This window comes from Natrix helvetica, assembly GCF_964273705.1.
Source record: "Natrix helvetica genome assembly, chromosome: 1".
Lineage (NCBI taxonomy): Eukaryota > Metazoa > Chordata > Lepidosauria > Squamata > Natricidae > Natrix > Natrix helvetica.
The window spans coordinates 302,872,652-302,889,658 of NC_138548.1; the positions used below are offsets into that span (position 1 = coordinate 302,872,652).

At 39.3% G+C, this 17,007-nt stretch overlaps 1 protein-coding gene across 2 annotated transcripts in view; it reads left to right on the plus strand.

Annotated features, from left to right (window-relative positions):
- IARS1 (isoleucyl-tRNA synthetase 1) overlaps nucleotides 1-17,007 on the plus strand; it is an 87,367-nt gene that overhangs the window by 13,313 nt on the left and 57,047 nt on the right. For both annotated transcript variants that reach the window (XM_081934888.1, XM_081934889.1), the window contains exons 7-13: nucleotides 1,110-1,257; nucleotides 3,864-3,951; nucleotides 5,349-5,409; nucleotides 5,616-5,711; nucleotides 7,800-7,922; nucleotides 8,780-8,871; nucleotides 13,455-13,553. In XM_081934888.1, the coding sequence (XP_081791014.1) occupies nucleotides 1,110-1,257; nucleotides 3,864-3,951; nucleotides 5,349-5,409; nucleotides 5,616-5,711; nucleotides 7,800-7,922; nucleotides 8,780-8,871; nucleotides 13,455-13,553 (707 nt within the window). The remainder of the gene's footprint in view (nucleotides 1-1,109; nucleotides 1,258-3,863; nucleotides 3,952-5,348; nucleotides 5,410-5,615; nucleotides 5,712-7,799; nucleotides 7,923-8,779; nucleotides 8,872-13,454; nucleotides 13,554-17,007) is intronic.

Below are 17,007 nucleotides of genomic sequence, written 5' to 3' on the forward strand. Positions count from 1 at the left end.
GTGCCGCACCCATAATGCAATGTGTGACCCCCCCAGTGAGCATGCGTGCACTACAGGCGCCACCCCCCCATTTTTGCATGCTTTTTTCGTCCTCCCCAGGCTCCAGAGGCTTTATAGGAGCATGGGGAGGGTGAAAACAGCCTCCCCCGCCCCCAAAGCCTCCGAAGCAGTCAAAACGACCCTCCGAGCAAACCGAATGTCACTTCCGGTTTACCCGGAGGGTCGTTTTGAGTGCTCCGAAGGCTTCAGGGACCTTCAGGAGGCTTCCCTGAAGCCTCGGGAGCAGTCAAAACAACCCTCCGAGCAAACAGGAAGTCTATTCCCGAATTTCCGGTTTGCCCGTAGGGCCGGTTTTTCCCGCTCCGGAGGCTTCAGGGAAGCTCATGAAGCCCCCGGAAGGCCTCCAGGGGGGCGGGGGAGGCTCCTTTCGCCCTCCCCAGGCTTCTATAAAGCCTCTGGAGCCTGGGGAGGGAGAAAAATGGCTTTAAAAAAGTGTGAACTCGCGTGCCCTGACAAATGGCTCTGCGTGCCACCTGTGGCACGTGTGCCATAGGTTCGCCATCACTGGTATTTGGCATCTATACTCATTTTGAGGTGCTTTTACACTTTCTTGACACTTTAGTATTTCAGAAAATGTTTTTCAAACCTCAATTCTAATTGCTAGGGATTCTGCAATAGTAGGAATTACTTATATAATTATTTGAAGAATAGTGGATCAGTGTTTGATTAAGGATTAAACACAAGTAAAATCTACTTTAGATACATAGGATTTTAAAACTGCATTAAGATTTCTTGGGTTTATGTTGTAGATCAGATTTAGATCACTGCAAACTTCTGTGCCTGCAACTTAAATTACTATTTTTGCTTCCAATTTGAAACTTCTGTCAATATTTAAATAATTAACATAGAAGGTTTTTATTTTACCACAGGGCCATCTGTTTAATGCACTTTTAAAAACTTTGTTTCCATTTGATGTGATTCATGATTAGTCATAAATAATGCAAATATTATTGGTTGTAATAATACTATTTCTTGATTTTTTCTGTAAGTGTAAAATAACTTAAATTTTTTCTGGTTGACTTCATTTTTCCCAAATTTTTATATTGAAGGATGTTCAAGATCCCTCAGTTATTGTCACCTTTCCATTGGAAGATGATGAAAGTATCTCTCTTGTTGCTTGGACGACAACTCCATGGACTTTGCCTAGCAATTTAGCCCTTTGTGTTAATCCAGATTTGCAGTATGTGAAAGTGAAAGGCAAGTGTAAAACATGAGATGGCATATAATTATTGGTTTCTTCCACCATATACAAATGAGACCTTTATTTGAAAATAATATCCTGGTTAGTTCAATGGATGTTGCTCATCAAGTAAGAGAGTATAAGATTCTAGACCTCTTGAAGGTCCCTGAAGCCTTCGGAGCGCTTAAAAGGACCCTCCGAGCAAACCGGAAGTCACTTCCGGTTTGCTCGGAGGGTCGTTTTGACTGCTTCAGAGGCTTCAGGGAAGCCTCCTAAAGGTCCCTGAAGCCTCCGGATGGCTTCCGGGGGGCGGGGGGCTGTTTTCGCTCTCCCCATGCTCCTATAAAGCCTCTGGAGCCTGGGGAGGGTGAAAAAAGCATGCAAAAATGGGGGGGGGACGCACCTGTAGTGCACGCATGCGCACTGGGGGCGCGCATTGCATTATGGGTGCGGCATGCCTGCACACGACCTCCCTGCGCTCCCCCCACTTATGGCATGCTAGCCAAAACTCCCCCCCCTAAAAAAAGAGGGTGAAAATTTGAGTGCGTCTTATACACTGAATGTATTCCTGCCCACCCACCCTTTGTCCTCTGCCTCCCAGCAATTTATCTCCTTGTAGCAAACAGCCTGCTTCAATTTCAGCTTCAGCATAGCTTGATTAGGACAAGCAGCTGATTGTTGGTTGGATCGGCTTCTCGACCATCAGCTGTTTCAGTCTGCAGGGATTGCCATTGCCTATTGCTGCCTCTGTGCGCCCCATTTTCGGCCTCCGCGCACCCCATTTTCTGCCATTCTGATCCTTGCCGCCTAAAATGGGTAGAAAATGGGGCGTGGAGACAGCAATAGGCTATGGCAATCTCTGCAGCTTGGAACAGCTGATCCAACAATCAGCTGCTTGTGCTAATCAGGCTGTGCTGAAATTGAAACTGAAACACCTGTTTACTGCAAGGAGGCAAATTGCTGGGAGGCAAAGGCAGATTTTTTTTCTTGTGCTAATCAGGCTAAACTGAAACAGAAACAGCCTGTTTGTTGCAAGGAGGCAATTTGCTGGGAAGCAGAGGTAGATTTTCTTTCTTGTTTTTCTCCCCAAAAGCTAGGTGCGTATTATACTTCGGAGTGTCTTATACTCCGAAAAACATGGTAATTGAGTTTAGACATATTGTAAGGATACTTTTGAATTGCAGAAATGAAAATCAGTGTTTATATTATAGAAATTTAAAACATTTTACTTTTAAGCTTTCTCATGTTGGCTAAGCTTAAGGCCACTCTCCTTCTATCCTTGGAGGAAATACCACCAATTTCTACAGGTGAAAACACCTAATCAATCTTGACTGATCTTGAAAGCTAAGCAGAGTCCAATCTGGTTAATGCTTGGGTGGGTGACCACCAGAGGGCCAAAATGAGATTTCTAAAAATATTTCAGAGGAAACATAGCAAATCATTTCTGTCCTTTTGTCAATTATTGCATGAATTGAGTTTGATTCAAAGGAAACTCAGAATATAGTAAAACGTTCTCAGCAGATAATTAAAAAAATATTCAGTTCTCAGATCAGCTGTTATCTTTGCTTTCTTGAGTTTACACCTGAAATTCTCTTGTCCAACTTTTGTTTACTGCTTGTATCCACTTCCCAACTACTAACTCTTCATTGTACTTCACATCCTATATCAAGCACTCCTTGGAAGTGTTAATGTACTTTCAATTTGTTTAAAGCAATGTATTTCAAACTTAGCAATTTTAAGATGTCTGGTTGCAGCATGCTGGTTAGGTAATTCTGAGAGTTCAAGTTGACACCTTAAAATTGCCAAGTTTGAAAAACACTGGTTTAAAGGGAATAGCTTTTCCTAATAAATACATGTTTGGTGATTTCAGTGCTCTGCATTGAATTGAGTGTGTTACTATACCTGGACTTCTATCCAGAGTTTTTGTGAAGGGAAGTAACAACAAGGTCTCAATACTGGTTAATGAGTTAAAGAAGCCGTCAACAAAAGCTTCATTGATGTACTGTAAGCATGTAGAGAAATCCATTGTTAAGGTTCATTAATTCAGGTGACAAGGCTAGCTGTATGACTGCCCTAAATAGTAGTTTTTGATTAAGGAATAGCTAATAAATCAGTCACAGCTTGTAATATCATACTATAGCACAGAAAAATTTCTTTTTTTCCAAAACTGGCTGCATTGATTGTATTTAGTCAACTATGTACCAAAGAAGTTGCTACTTTTTAGCAAAAAATCGGAGTTTGAAAACATGATTTGAAGGTGTTAGTCATTTTAACCATGACATATCTTGGCTTATTTCTGCTTTTTTAGTCCTTCCAGCCATCTTCTCAGTTCATTGAAGTGAAGAGAAGGATAGTTAAAAAATAAACTAGGAAAAATAAACTAGGAATTGTCTGAACGAGCCTGATAAGCTTAAAGATTTTGGTCACACTTGATATAAAATAAAGATAAATTCTTGCTTAAACTTAAATAGAAATATAGTCCTGATGTCAGTATTTACATTTTCATTTTTTTATTGCCAGTCTGGGATTTAGCAGTATTCCATTATTAACAATAACATTGCTTATTTATATTGCTATTTCTATTATAGTGCAGAAACTGAATCTTAACGTTATATTTTTTCAGATCAAAATACTGGGAAAAAATTCATATTGATGGAAGCTAGATTGGCATCTCTCTACAAATCTGAAAGTGAATATGAAGTACTTGACAGGCAAGTCAATAGATTATTGTGTGCTTTTTAAAATCATGTAATTTATAAATAATTGCTATGAAAAAGGCAAGAAAAGCTAAAAGTAATGATTTATCTGCTCTGTAGATTGACATATGAAAGTACATGCATGTTCTGTACTCTCAAAGGGTTTGATATTCAGAATTTGAGTATTGCATGAAGTTGGAAATTTTATCTGTAGCAAAGGGCTGACTTCATTTTATGTATCTGCTATCAATCATGCTAAAGTGTTGACATTTCTTTTGGAAACGAAATAGGAACGGTATTGTCTGCAGCAGCAATTAAACCTTTTGCTTTCATCAAATTCTGAAGCTTGCTCTTACAAATGGATCATATTTCAGCATGTGACAATTTCTGTCATTTTGAACCATCATCTTCCCCCCTTCCCCATTAGATGCTGCTGAATAAAGCTGAAGGATCCACGATTTTGATTCTATCTTCAGTCATTCTTTTGTGGATCTATCTTGTTCTCTTGGGGGCAACTTCTGTTTTAATGAAGGGGTCTTAGGTACTATCTATCAAATCAAAGTGAGGTTTCCCCTGCTTGTGAAGAATAACAGCAGCACTATTTGTTTTTCCTTCCCAGTTATATTAAAGCTATGAAACACACACACACACAAAATATTTTGCAACAACTGTAAGTTTCAATTAACTATCAACTTGTGGGATAGTTTCTTCCAGCATGGATATGATTCATAATGTTCATTTTCTTTTCCTGATAATAGTTTTCTCTGGTATTTATAAGACAAAGTTGGGATGTAGTCTAATTTTTAAAAAAGGAAAAAAGAATGAAAAAAACCCCTCTGCATCAAACAGACCTTCTCTCTTGTCATCTTTGTTCTTTTTTTATTTTGTGTTGTTTTCTTGTTTTAATGTTTTTAGCACTTGTTAACTACTCAGTGTTTCGGGAAGTTATACCGAGAACATATCAATTCAATAACTAAATAAGTAAATGTTTTAAAAAAACACAATTAAGTTGTCTGCTACAAGTTCTGAGTTCATATTTCATTGTTTGGATTTCACAAATATCTAAATCTGAACTAAAGAGCAGTTATTGTACTTTAAAACATGTACGTGCTTTTATTAAGAAACTATATAGTTTAATTTTTTCCATGAGCTTTCAGAAACTTTTCTAGAATTTTATGAGACAATAACTATTCCATGTGTTGCCGCTTCAATAATTAGACATTAATGTTATTGAATTGAAATGTATCAAGATATATACATGTATATACTGTATGTGCATATATAAATGTCTATTTTATTATAATTTTTATTATCTGAGCGATTTGGTGTTCTCTTTTTGCAGAAAAGCTTTTATAAATAATGGAAAGACTTAAAATTGCAAATGACAACTCATTTGACATACTGTATTTCAGGTTTCCTGGTGTTACACTAAAAGGAAAGAAATACAAGCCTCTTTTCAATTACTTTATAAAGGTAAAATACTTCAATGGTTAATCATTTGCTATTTCTAATGACATAGCTAAATATCTAGAAGAATCCATATTGGGGAAAAAGCTAGAATTACATTTGCAGCAAGGAAGGGAGAGATAGAGAAATCAGCATCTTAACATTCTGTGATGTTTTCACATCTTTTCCATATTGTTGTTTTCTGCATTTTGAAAACTGTATTTTTCTTCCAGTGCAGAGAAAATGGTGCTTTTTCTGTAGTGACTGACAACTATGTGAAGGAAGAAGAAGGTACAGGAGTTGTACATCAAGCTCCTTACTTTGGTGCTGTAAGTTTAGAACTGCTGATGACTTTATTGTAGCTCTGCTTCTGGTATTTCCTTATTGAGATTCAGAATTTCTTTCTGAACTACTAATTTCTAACCTGTTCGACTCTTTTCTATCTTGTACAGATACTGTACAAAAAGTATCCATATTTATGTTATCTTTATAGATATATGCTTATATATCGTTGAGACTCGGCCTCTTTAAGAAAGCTTGTGGTTGAGACTGTCGTTAGGAGTGATTCTGGAGCTATTCCCTGTTGATTACAGGAAACCATGTAGCAATGGGATGTGTAAAATAATAGGGTGGATCTAATCCTGGAAGGAGGAAAGGAAAGATAAGAGGACAGCTAGCAGCACAGTGAATAGATTCAGTTGCAGTGCTAATTGGTGCACAATTGGAATATCTGAAGGACCAGATAATCAGAAAATTTATGTGGTTGCTAGGAATCAACAGCTACTTGAAGACATTTAATCAAATTAGCCAGTTAATCAATTTTGTGTTACTTGGTACATATGTCAAGGGTGGATTTTTGGCAGAAGGGCATTTGCATAAAATAGTGTAGAACAGCGATGGCGAACCTTTTTTAGCTCGCGTGCCATAAGTGGGGGGGAGCGCAGGGGGGGCGTGTGCGGGCGTGCCACACCCATAATGCAATGTGCGACCCCCCAGTGCGCATACACGCACTACAGGCGCTCCCCGCATTCTTACATGCTTTTTTCGCCCTCCCCAGGCTCCAGAGGCTTTATAGGAGCCTGGGGAGGGTGAAAACAGCCTCCCCGCCCCCCCCGGATGCCCTCCGGAGGCTTCAGGGACCTTCAGGAGGCTTCCCTGAAGCCTTCGGAGCAGTCAAAATGACTCTCCCAGCAAACCGGAAGTGACTTCCTGTTTGCTCAGAGGGTTGTTTTGAGCACTCCGAAGGCTTCAGGGACCGTCCAGAGGCTTCCCTGATGCCTTCGGAGTGCTCAAAACGACTCTCCGAGCAAACCGGAAGTGACTTCCGGTTTGCTCGGAGGGTCGTTTTAAGCGTTCCGAAGGCTTCAGGGAAGCCTCCGGACAGTCCCTGAAGCCTTCGGAGCGCTCAAACGACCCTTCGAACAAATCGAAAGTCCGTTTCCGAACTTCCGGTTTGCCCATATGGCCGTTTTTTAATGCTCCGGAGGCTTCACAGAAGCTCATGAAGCCTCTGAAGGGCCTCCGGGTGGGGCGAGGCTCTTTGCGCCCTCCCTAGGCTCCTATAAAGCCTCTGGAGCCTTGGGAGGGCGAAAAATGGCTTTAAAAAAGGGTGAACTCAGTTGGCCAACGCGTGCATGCGCGCTGGCCAACTGATAGGGCAGCACCTTGCATGCCCTGACAAATGGCTCTGTGTGCCATCTGTGGCACGTGTGCCATAGGTTCGCCATCACTGGTGTAGAATGTGGCTGTTGATCTGACGTGTATTTTCAATTATAATGGTAAGATGCTAGACCCTGTATGCTTTACATGTGCATGTCAAGAAGAGGAAAAATGCATGGGACATCTAGAAGGGTTGTTTCTTATTCTGTTGATACATAGAAAGCTATCTTAAATTAAATTAGTCTATCTAGTTTTATCACTGGGTATTCTGTTTCTTAAATAGTGCTGGGAACCCAGCTCAGCTTTGTTATTAACCCATTCCAGAATATAGGAAGCTGAACATCACAAACATCTCAGGATTGTTTAATGCGTTCTTTGAATAACTATGATGTTTTTACATAGTAAGGTAAAACCAAGCAAATCATAAAATGTTTCAGTGTATTATGTTCAAACAGTTGTGGCTTCATTGTGATAAGTTACTGACACATCCAAGTCACCAGTTGATACTGCACCCCAAAAGCAATAAATGTGCATGTTGAATCAATTCTTGGTATGATTAAATATTAGATACCGTATATAGAAGAGAACTTTCACAAAAAATGCTTTGATTCTACAGAAGTATTTCATAATGTAAAGAAAATATTATCCATGATAGCATTAGATAATATTGGTTAGCATTCTGAACTGTAAAAGTCTATCTCCAAAGCCAAAAAAAAGCCCAAAACCCTAGGTTATTTTGTATTTCTTTACTCTTATAGGATGATTACAGGGTCTGCATGGATTTTAATATTATTCAGAAGGATTCAGTGCCTGTTTGTCCTGTTGATGCTTCAGGATGTTTCACAGCAGAAGTGACAGACTTCTCTGGACAGTACGTCAAGGTTAGTGGTCCTAAATAAGCTAGGAATTTTGCTTGAAAAAATCATCTATAATCTTCTGGGCTGTATCTATTCTGTGTTTTCATATTTAGGTTCCATATCAGTGGTGGGTTGCAGGCGGTACGGACGTACCAGTGCCTGCAGGGAGCACCGGGTACTGCTCTGGAGGGCCCACCAACCCGCCCGAGGTCCTTACCTGTATTTGAGCTCTTCGGCGCTTCTGCGCACGGAGCGTATGACGCCTGCGCGACGCTCCGTTGAGCAGCTGGAGCGTCACGGAGGCGTCGTGGAGGTAAGGATGCATGCGTATGTGTGCGCATGTGCTGCACGCATGCATGTGGGGGACGCCGGGCCCTGTTGCACCGTACCAGTTGCACCGGGATCCGGAACCCATCACTGTTCCATATCCTAGTTCCAGTCTAAATTACCAGGTCTTTAAATCTCTTGTTCTTGAGACAAACTACCAGATCTCTCTGCTCTGCAACAATAGCTTCATAAATGACCCTTTACATTGAATGAAATTACACATAATGTTTCTTTTTGGCCTATTTGGGTGTTTAAATTCATTCACAATGATGTTGTTGATTTTATTCAACCTAAAACAAACCATTATGTATGAACCCAAGCACTTTGTGTGGTAATAGCTAGGTGAGATATACTGCAGTTTACTTGTGTTCAAGAACTTTAAATCGGCTTTGAAGTGTCTATTTTTCAGAATTTGATTTTTTAAATACAGTGCTACTTTTCAATAAGTCTCAGTTGTATTGTGTCATACAGTGGAAATGGCTGCCAATTTACAAATTACTTTTCTCTGTGAGATATTTTGGCTTCATGTTAAACTTAACAATTTGTTTTGTTAGGACGCTGATAAAAATATAATCAAAGCGCTAAAGGAACGAGGAAGATTGGTCCATATCAGCACTTTTAAGCACAGCTATCCTTTCTGCTGGAGGTAAGAAGTTTTAGTGCAACACAAGTTTAAAATGAGCGTCCTGCTTAATCACATATTTTTGAAAAGAATCATACTACTTTATTCTTCCTCAAAAATTAAAAATTATATTCAAATATATGTAGCCGTCTACAAGTAGAATACTAGTATAGGTGTACATTGTCAGGGGAAAATATTTCACCCTGAACTAGATGAGGCTTAGACCGCGGCTTTTCCAAACAGGCATATCTTCAAGGTGCGAAAAATAAAATAAAATCCCGGAAACATATTCTAATGAGAAACAAAACTTTTAATACAAAAATAAGAAATAGAAAATAAAACAAATCTATCTAATTGTTACATTTTGGCAAGAGCAGTTTGTCTACCAGCTTCCTGGCAGACGGACAAAGATCAAAAGAGAAAGAAGTCTCTGGAATGTGTGATGTATATAAACATGTTAAGCATGCGCAATAAATCATTGTCAGATAAGGCTTATGACCTGCGCAATAACTCTTTCAGTAACTATTCAGTTCAGTTTGACTAGCAAACATTTAACGCAGTGACATACATGAAATGGAAAGTGCTTTATCTCAATGTGGAATGGGGGAAATATCTTTGAGCCAGTATTGACTCCTGGTACCTGGCTGGATGAATCCCTATAGTTTTCTTGACAAGGTTTTTCAGAAGTGGTTTGCCATTGCCTGCTTCCTAGAGCTGAGAGTGAAGCTAAGGTTATCCCAACTAGCCTGATGCCTTAACTACTGCATCAAACTGGCTCTCTTACACTTTTATCTCAAACTAGCTGATAACCCGGCATTGCCTGGCTATTTATTTATAGGGGGAAAATGTCCGGACCAAATGTAATTTCTAGTGTTGGATTTTCCCCCTTACCAGTGGGAGCCCCTTTGTGGAGTACTGTGAAGCCATTACCATGGCAACTCCACTGTGCTGTACAATAGAAGCCATTTTAAGGCACAACAGGCTGTATCTTAACACACATCCCGAGGGGCGTTGGGGGTGTCTTACCCCCACACTATATTTTTCCAGAGAGTAAGTCATCTGTGTACCAAGTTTGGTTGAAATTGCTCGAGGCGCTCCAGAGTTATGCTAGAACTCTCTCTCTCTCTCTCTCTCTCTCTCTCTCTCTCTCTCTCTCTCTCTCTCTCTCTCTCTCTCTCTCTCTCTCTCTCCCTCCCTCACTCACTCACTCACTCACTCACTCACTCACTCACTCACTCACTATTGCATTTCAGATGTGCCTACTTTTTTGGGCCAATCATAGGAATATGCTGTCTCCCTCCACCATTGTATTTAAGGATTTTTTATTTTATCTTTGTTGACTGCCAACCCCCAATTCCCCCCCCCCCCAAACAAAACAAAAACAAAACAAAACTTCAGTTTCTACCTCCTGGTACAATAGAAAACAAAAACCCTGCTGATGCCTAAGAGAGAAGAGGTACTGAGAAAATAAAATTTAAAAAATATTACTCCCTCCCCTCATGGCTTCCAGCATTGATGTTCTAAATGTAAATTGCATGTACATCCTCAATACTCTGTGGCATACCCGGGAAAAGAGCAGTGATGAGTCATGCACGGATTCTTGCTGATCAAAACAACTCTTCTTTTTCTATTTGCATTGCTAAAGAAAACTGTAGCGAACAGAATCGGGGGGAAAAAACCCCACAGTTCCTTTCTAGTCTTGGTAGCACAAAGCTCCATAGAATGCCACAGCAAACCCACCGAGCTCAGCAGGACAACTGGTATAGACTCTGACATTTTAAAATTCATTCTGATTTCTCCATAAACAAAAGAGCAACATGTTCATAATGAAAACAGACAAACAAGAGACATTTAACGTTAAACAAAGTACCGTACTTACTGTATTAACGATGGGTTAGTCAGTGTAGCCGGTGCCTGTGAAGGTTACCTTTTCACCTTACAGATATCCTGAATTTCAGCATCAAAAGTAAAACAAGACCCTGCATGTGCACTGCGCAAATACCGGAAACCAACAGATGGTGTTACTTTTGCAGTTGCATCTCTTGGGTGCACACACAGCAAACACAGAAACGTTTAATGTAATGTTGCTCTCCTTGGGCTTCCTATTTAACATCAACATGAAATCGTTGGGTGAGATCATCTGTCAACATGGGGTCAAGTATCATATATCTCAGCTCTGGCTCTCAAGTGATGCTACTGAGGCATTTTTTCTCCAGTGTCTAGAGTTTACGTGGGTCTGGATATGGAAGAATCAAACTGACAAGTCTGATTAGCTGTGAGTTTTAATGTGTGGTGTCGTCCCCCCCCCCAAATCTAATGATTTTTCATCATTGATTCCGAATGAGGTATCAGTCCCGCAGGGAGAATTGGCGTGCAATTTGGATATTGTGCTGGACATGTGGTTTCTGTTCACAACAGCCGTGGCTAGGAAACCATTTGTAATTGTAGCCTTGTACACCAGTTTTGCCTAGATCAGGAGGTACTGCTCATGGTCAGACAAGCGTTAGTCACTTCTCATTTGGGCTATTGTCACATGTTCTGCATGGGTCTTCCCTTAAAGAGCAATTGGAAAATTCAGCTGTCTAGTGTGCAGTGAAATGTGCCACATAGGGCACCTATGAGCTGCACTGGCTTCCAAAGGGGTTCTGGGTGCACTGCACAGGGCTGGTTGTCATGGGTGCCCTTTAATGGCTCTACATGACATGGGGATAGGTTGTTGAAGGGCTATCTCCCCCTGATAGTTTGTGCCCATCACTCTAAATCAGGCAGAATGGGCATGGTGTAGATCCCATCAGGGAAGTTGTATTATCATCCTAGGTGGAGCCTAGGAAGCATGTTCTCTCTGTCCTGGCACCTATTTTGTGGAACCACCTCGTCCCTGAGATACAGATGGTCCAGTCCAGTTGGCCTGTGAAGATCTGGGCATTCTCCCAGGCATTGAGGTCAGGTTGCAGATGAGTTCTGATTTGATTGCAGGTATAGCTTAAAAATATTAAACATGTCCTTAATTATTTCACTAGTGGTATAACAATACTGCTAGTGAAATAATTAAGGACATGTTTAATATTTTTAAGGAAAGATTATTATTTTGTTCTATGATCTGTTTGTTGTCCAGAGTTCTTTGGAGGAAGGGTATTGTTGTGGCCCAGCAGGATCCGCTTGAACTGCTTATGGACTTGGATAGCGAGGGATCATTTGAGTCTGCCCTGGATGATGTGGAAGACCCTGTGCAGATTGCAGATTCAGAGCAGGGACCAGGGGGGCTGGTTGGCCACCAGGAGGTGCCTGAGGCATGGAGCAGTGGGGAGGATCAAAGGCAGTCAGTCCCTGAAGCTAGAGTGAGAAGGGCTGAGAAAGGAAAGCAGCTTCATAGGCAGGCTCACGATAATTAGCACAGGTGGTTGTAGATTGGCTCCTCCCAAGAGAGCTTATAGGTGAGGTGTTGGGAGGGGACATTTGCGGGAAACAATTGTTCGAATTGGTGATTGAGAAGCTGTGTATTTCCAGTCGTGTCTGTTCCTGGGTACTATCTGTGTTGTTTCCGTTGGCACGTGAGTGGTCTAGGCCCTCAACCAAAAGACTTGCTATCTCCTTCATTAAATAGTGGCAACCAGCCAAGCCTGTGTTCTGGCTTATTCACAAGCGTGGAGAGGGGGGTCAGAACAGGTATCCATATAAATATGCTAAAAGAATTAATATTTGCTTTGGAGGTGTGTGCATTACTGGTGTATCTGGGTCACCACTATCACTGTATGCCATGGACTTCTTGCCCTCAATTCTTGGATTGCTAAACAGAAGGAAATGATCTGACTGCCTGAAATGTCAACATGACCCTTTCTTGCTTGCTTACCATCTCCTCTCTCTAGCATTGGCCCTTTCTCTTATCTTTAGGCGGGCACAAAATGATTATCAGAATGACTTCAGAGCCAGTTTGAACAATCTTGCTGATGAAATACAGTAGAATGCAAAGTTAAATATTCCAATAATGAGGAAGTTAAAGAAGGACAGGAAAGACTGTGGCTTCTTCTAACTCATTCCAAAGTTAACATTCATACATTTTCTCTCTATAAGGTTCATTCTTTTGACTGCAATATTTACTGCTTCTGCCTCCAGTATGCAAGTTCCATTACTGATTTTAAAAGGTTGAGAATTATTCATGAAACAAGAGGCAACTTAAGAGCTTTTTGTCATTCATGCTCATCTAGTAATAACATGTAGCAATGCGAATGGAACTAAAGCTAATCATGGGCAAGACATAGAAAAGTGGGGAACTGGGATCTGTTGGTTTATGTGTGGCAATAAAATTAAGTCAGCTGTAGCTAAATTCACTTGTTTGCAAGATATAAAAACTCATGAATATTTCTAAGGTTGGCATAATGAATCTAGCCCTTTGATAGTTTTCATTAAAAGAGTATATGTTGATATACTAAAACATTTATATAAACAATTTAGCTAGATTTGGGTGCAACAGATAACAATAATATTCCATACAAAATCAATTGGAATCTATCCATTAACTTTTAGATGGAAACCAAATATGGTCATTCAAACTTTGCAGGATAGTTTAAAAAAAACCACATTTTTTCTGTCTATTCAATTTCTTTCAGGTCAGATACACCTCTGATATATAAAGCGGTTCCAAGCTGGTTTGTTCGTGTGGAACATATGGTGGAAAAGTTGCTGGAAAACAATTCTCAATGTTATTGGTACTGTGATCTACTCTTTTTTTTCTGTTTAACAATGAATTGCTTAAATATCTAGTTAAATCTAAACTCTGGTTGCAATCAGATGTCTTTTTAAAGAGGCATTGCCCGTGGTTCATTATGATAAGCTCCCAAAGTACCCAGATGTCATTCTTTGGTTTTTAGCTCATGTTTTATCTCCTTTCATCTTGTTTTTCTGTCTTAATTAGTAGAATGTGCTTTGAGTCATAAAAACAAAATCGTTAAACAAAACCACAGTTCTCCAAAGGTGCTGATGTTACATCATGCTTTATTCTTTTAAGGTCTGAAGATAGTTCTGTATTCATTGATTTTCTCCTCCCCAAATATTCTTAAGAGTATACTTTTTAATTGTTTTAGCAGGAATTTTAAAAGGGTTTAAATATTGCATTTGGGCATCAGTTCTCTGTCCTTCTTTCTTTTTAAATTTCCCATGTAGATCAGAAATAATATTTTCTATATCTGTACAGTATATCCATCAACATGCAATATTATTTATTTTTAAAAATATTCATGTGTTGACAGAATTGATTCCAAAGAAGGAAAGAGGTCGCTAATCAATAGTTAACGTTTCATTCATAAAGGCCAACCTTTATGTATTGCTCTTCAAAGATGGTTCCTGTGAGAGATTGTGGGTAGTCTAGAGAAAGACTGGGCATAAAGATGAACGAAAGAATTGGTTAGAAATGTTTAGCCCCCCCACAGTTTTGTAATATCACCTTGATATTCTTGTGAATGCTGGGACGTTAAGAGTTGCCTTATGGTGTGATGGATGGCATATACATTTAATGAATAGTCATATAGTCATATTCCCCAAATAAATAGGCATTTGACATTTCTGAAGTCAACCTTATTAGAAAGGAGTCAGACTGAGTTTCAGGACTACGCAACATCTAAGGTAAAGGTAAAGATTTCCCCTGACCAGCTATGTTCAATTCTAGGGAGTGGTGCTCATCTTTGTTTCTTACCTGGGATGAGCTAGCATTGTCCAAAGACTTTTCTGTGGTCATGTGGCCAGCATGACTGTACGCCAAAATGCACAGGACGACTGTTACCTTCCCACCAAAGTGGTGCCTATTTACTTGCATGGTTTCAAAGTGCTAGGTTGGTGGGAGCTGGGGCAAGTAATGGGAGCTCACCCCGTTACACGGCACTCGGCTCTTGAGTCCAGGCTATCAGCTTCCCAGCTGACAAGCTCAGCGACTTTAACTACCGAGCCATCATAGACAACATCTACAATGCTATAAACCGCTTTCTGTACTGGAAAATTCATGTTTTGGAAATGAAGGAACCATCCCCCCAAAGGCCAAACTGGAACATTATCAAACATCAAAATGTTCTAAGGAATGCTGGGACATTCTGAGTCTACATTCTGCATACAACAAATCAGCTGTCAATGCCTAAGGCGTTTCCATGACTACTATCACCTTGAGAAGGGGAGGAAAATGCCATGCATACTTTTGGCTAGAGTAAAAGTCTCATATTTCTGTACTGGGATGTGAATGCGCATGTCCAGAACCTTGCCATAACGTCCTGTTGGAGAATGTGATTGATGACTTCAGCCAGAGGGGAGGGGGCACAGGGGTAAAGGTCAGACGCCATTAAGTGTGATTTAGTTTCAGCTACACAGAAGTCTGTGCCAAGATGTTAGTCTTAATAAACGAATGGTTTTACTTTGAATTTTGTCTCGGGGCTCGTAAATTAATTAGGGCAACTCTTGGAACCTACACATCAGCATTCATGCATTAAATTAATAGGAAGGAGGTTTTAACCCTCCAAAAATACTTTCATGATATTGCATGTTGTAAAACTATATAAAGCTTGCTGCCTTTCCCTCCTTTTTATTTTAAACATGGCAGTTAGTGGCATGGGAATGTGATATGTGTGTTTTGCCAAGTGAACTTAAACTCTGCCTTATTTTAATTTTGTGGAGTTGAATTCTTGATTTGGGAAAACCCAGGAGAATGTCTTTTAGCAAGCTTTGTAAACATAATCTTTGTTTTGACAATTCATAATCTAATTAAAAACAAAAGCATATGCTACTTACCAAGAATATGCGAAATAAATATAGGCAATAGTCTTACTGAATAGAACTTGTTCAGTGATATCTTGCTATTCAAATCTTTTAGCATAATGCTTGTTTTGGCTCTGGAAGGATCATTAATGCAAGAGGATCAAATTGCAGTTTATGCTTCATGACATTAAGGATGAAGGGTTTTTTTAAATCTAAAAGTTCATCTGTGGATGAGAATAGCATCTTATAATGGTAGAAACTTTTTATTCAGCTAAATGTAAAGAAATCCTTTGTGTCAGATTCTACTCACTGGCTTATGATAAGCAGATGAAAGAATGTAGGCTTTTATAGAGTCTATAGAAAGTAAAGCCTTTTATACATACTGCAGTGCTAATATGCTAATGGGAAAAATAATAGTATTAAACTATCTTGTATGTTAATTGGCATCTATATCAGATTAATTTCCACATTTTGACCCTTTAATATGGTATTTTAAAATGTGTTTTATGTTTACATGGTCATTTTGTGTGTGTGTGTGTGTGTGTGTGTGTGTATGTATGTATATATTTGGACTAAATGTCATCAAAATTTTTGAGAATGCTCAAAATATCTACAGTTTGTTTCACTTTGGCACCATATAAAGGTACAAGGCTACTGTCTGTTAATTCAGTCAATACTCTTGAGGAATTTGCTGTGTTCTAAGTATAAAAACTCTGGAGGACCAAAGACTTGTGGATTCTATAAAATCTTTGGAATTTATCGTGATGCTTGCACTGACTATAGAATAGTTGCTGATTGATAGGACTTAATGTCTCTTAGGAATCCTTTTTATTCCTTATAGGTGTTTTCTGTGATGAACTAGATTGAATATGATTTGGCAAATTTTATAACATAATTGAATTGCTAATTAGTTTTTAATGAGATGATTTAATACTAATATACTTTTGAACTGACATATTTTAAGATTTAGGAAAAGCTGATCTTAAACTATGAGGAACTATGATCTTGTTGATCATTTAAAAGTGAATAACCCTAAGTTCTAGTAAGGAATTGTAGCAATAAAAATATTTTTATATTGTTTCCTCTTACATTATATTTAGGAATTTACTAACTAAAAATCAAGATTCCAATTAACTACTAACTAGAAGGAGCAAAGGGAAACTAGTCTGTAATTTTAAGTTAAATGGAACTGTCAAAGAGAAAGAACCAAAAATCATTCCTTTAAAATGGCAAGCTTAAACAATCCGAATAAACAAATTGGAATATATAAAATGAGAAATGACATACAAATGCTTTACATAAATAGTGTTTATTTTATAAATGACACATATCTGAAGTTCTGTTTCCTTATCAATAAGGGCAACTGTGTCTACAATTCTAAAATTCTTGAGAAAGTAGTAAGGATGCCCTACGCACAGTCACCCA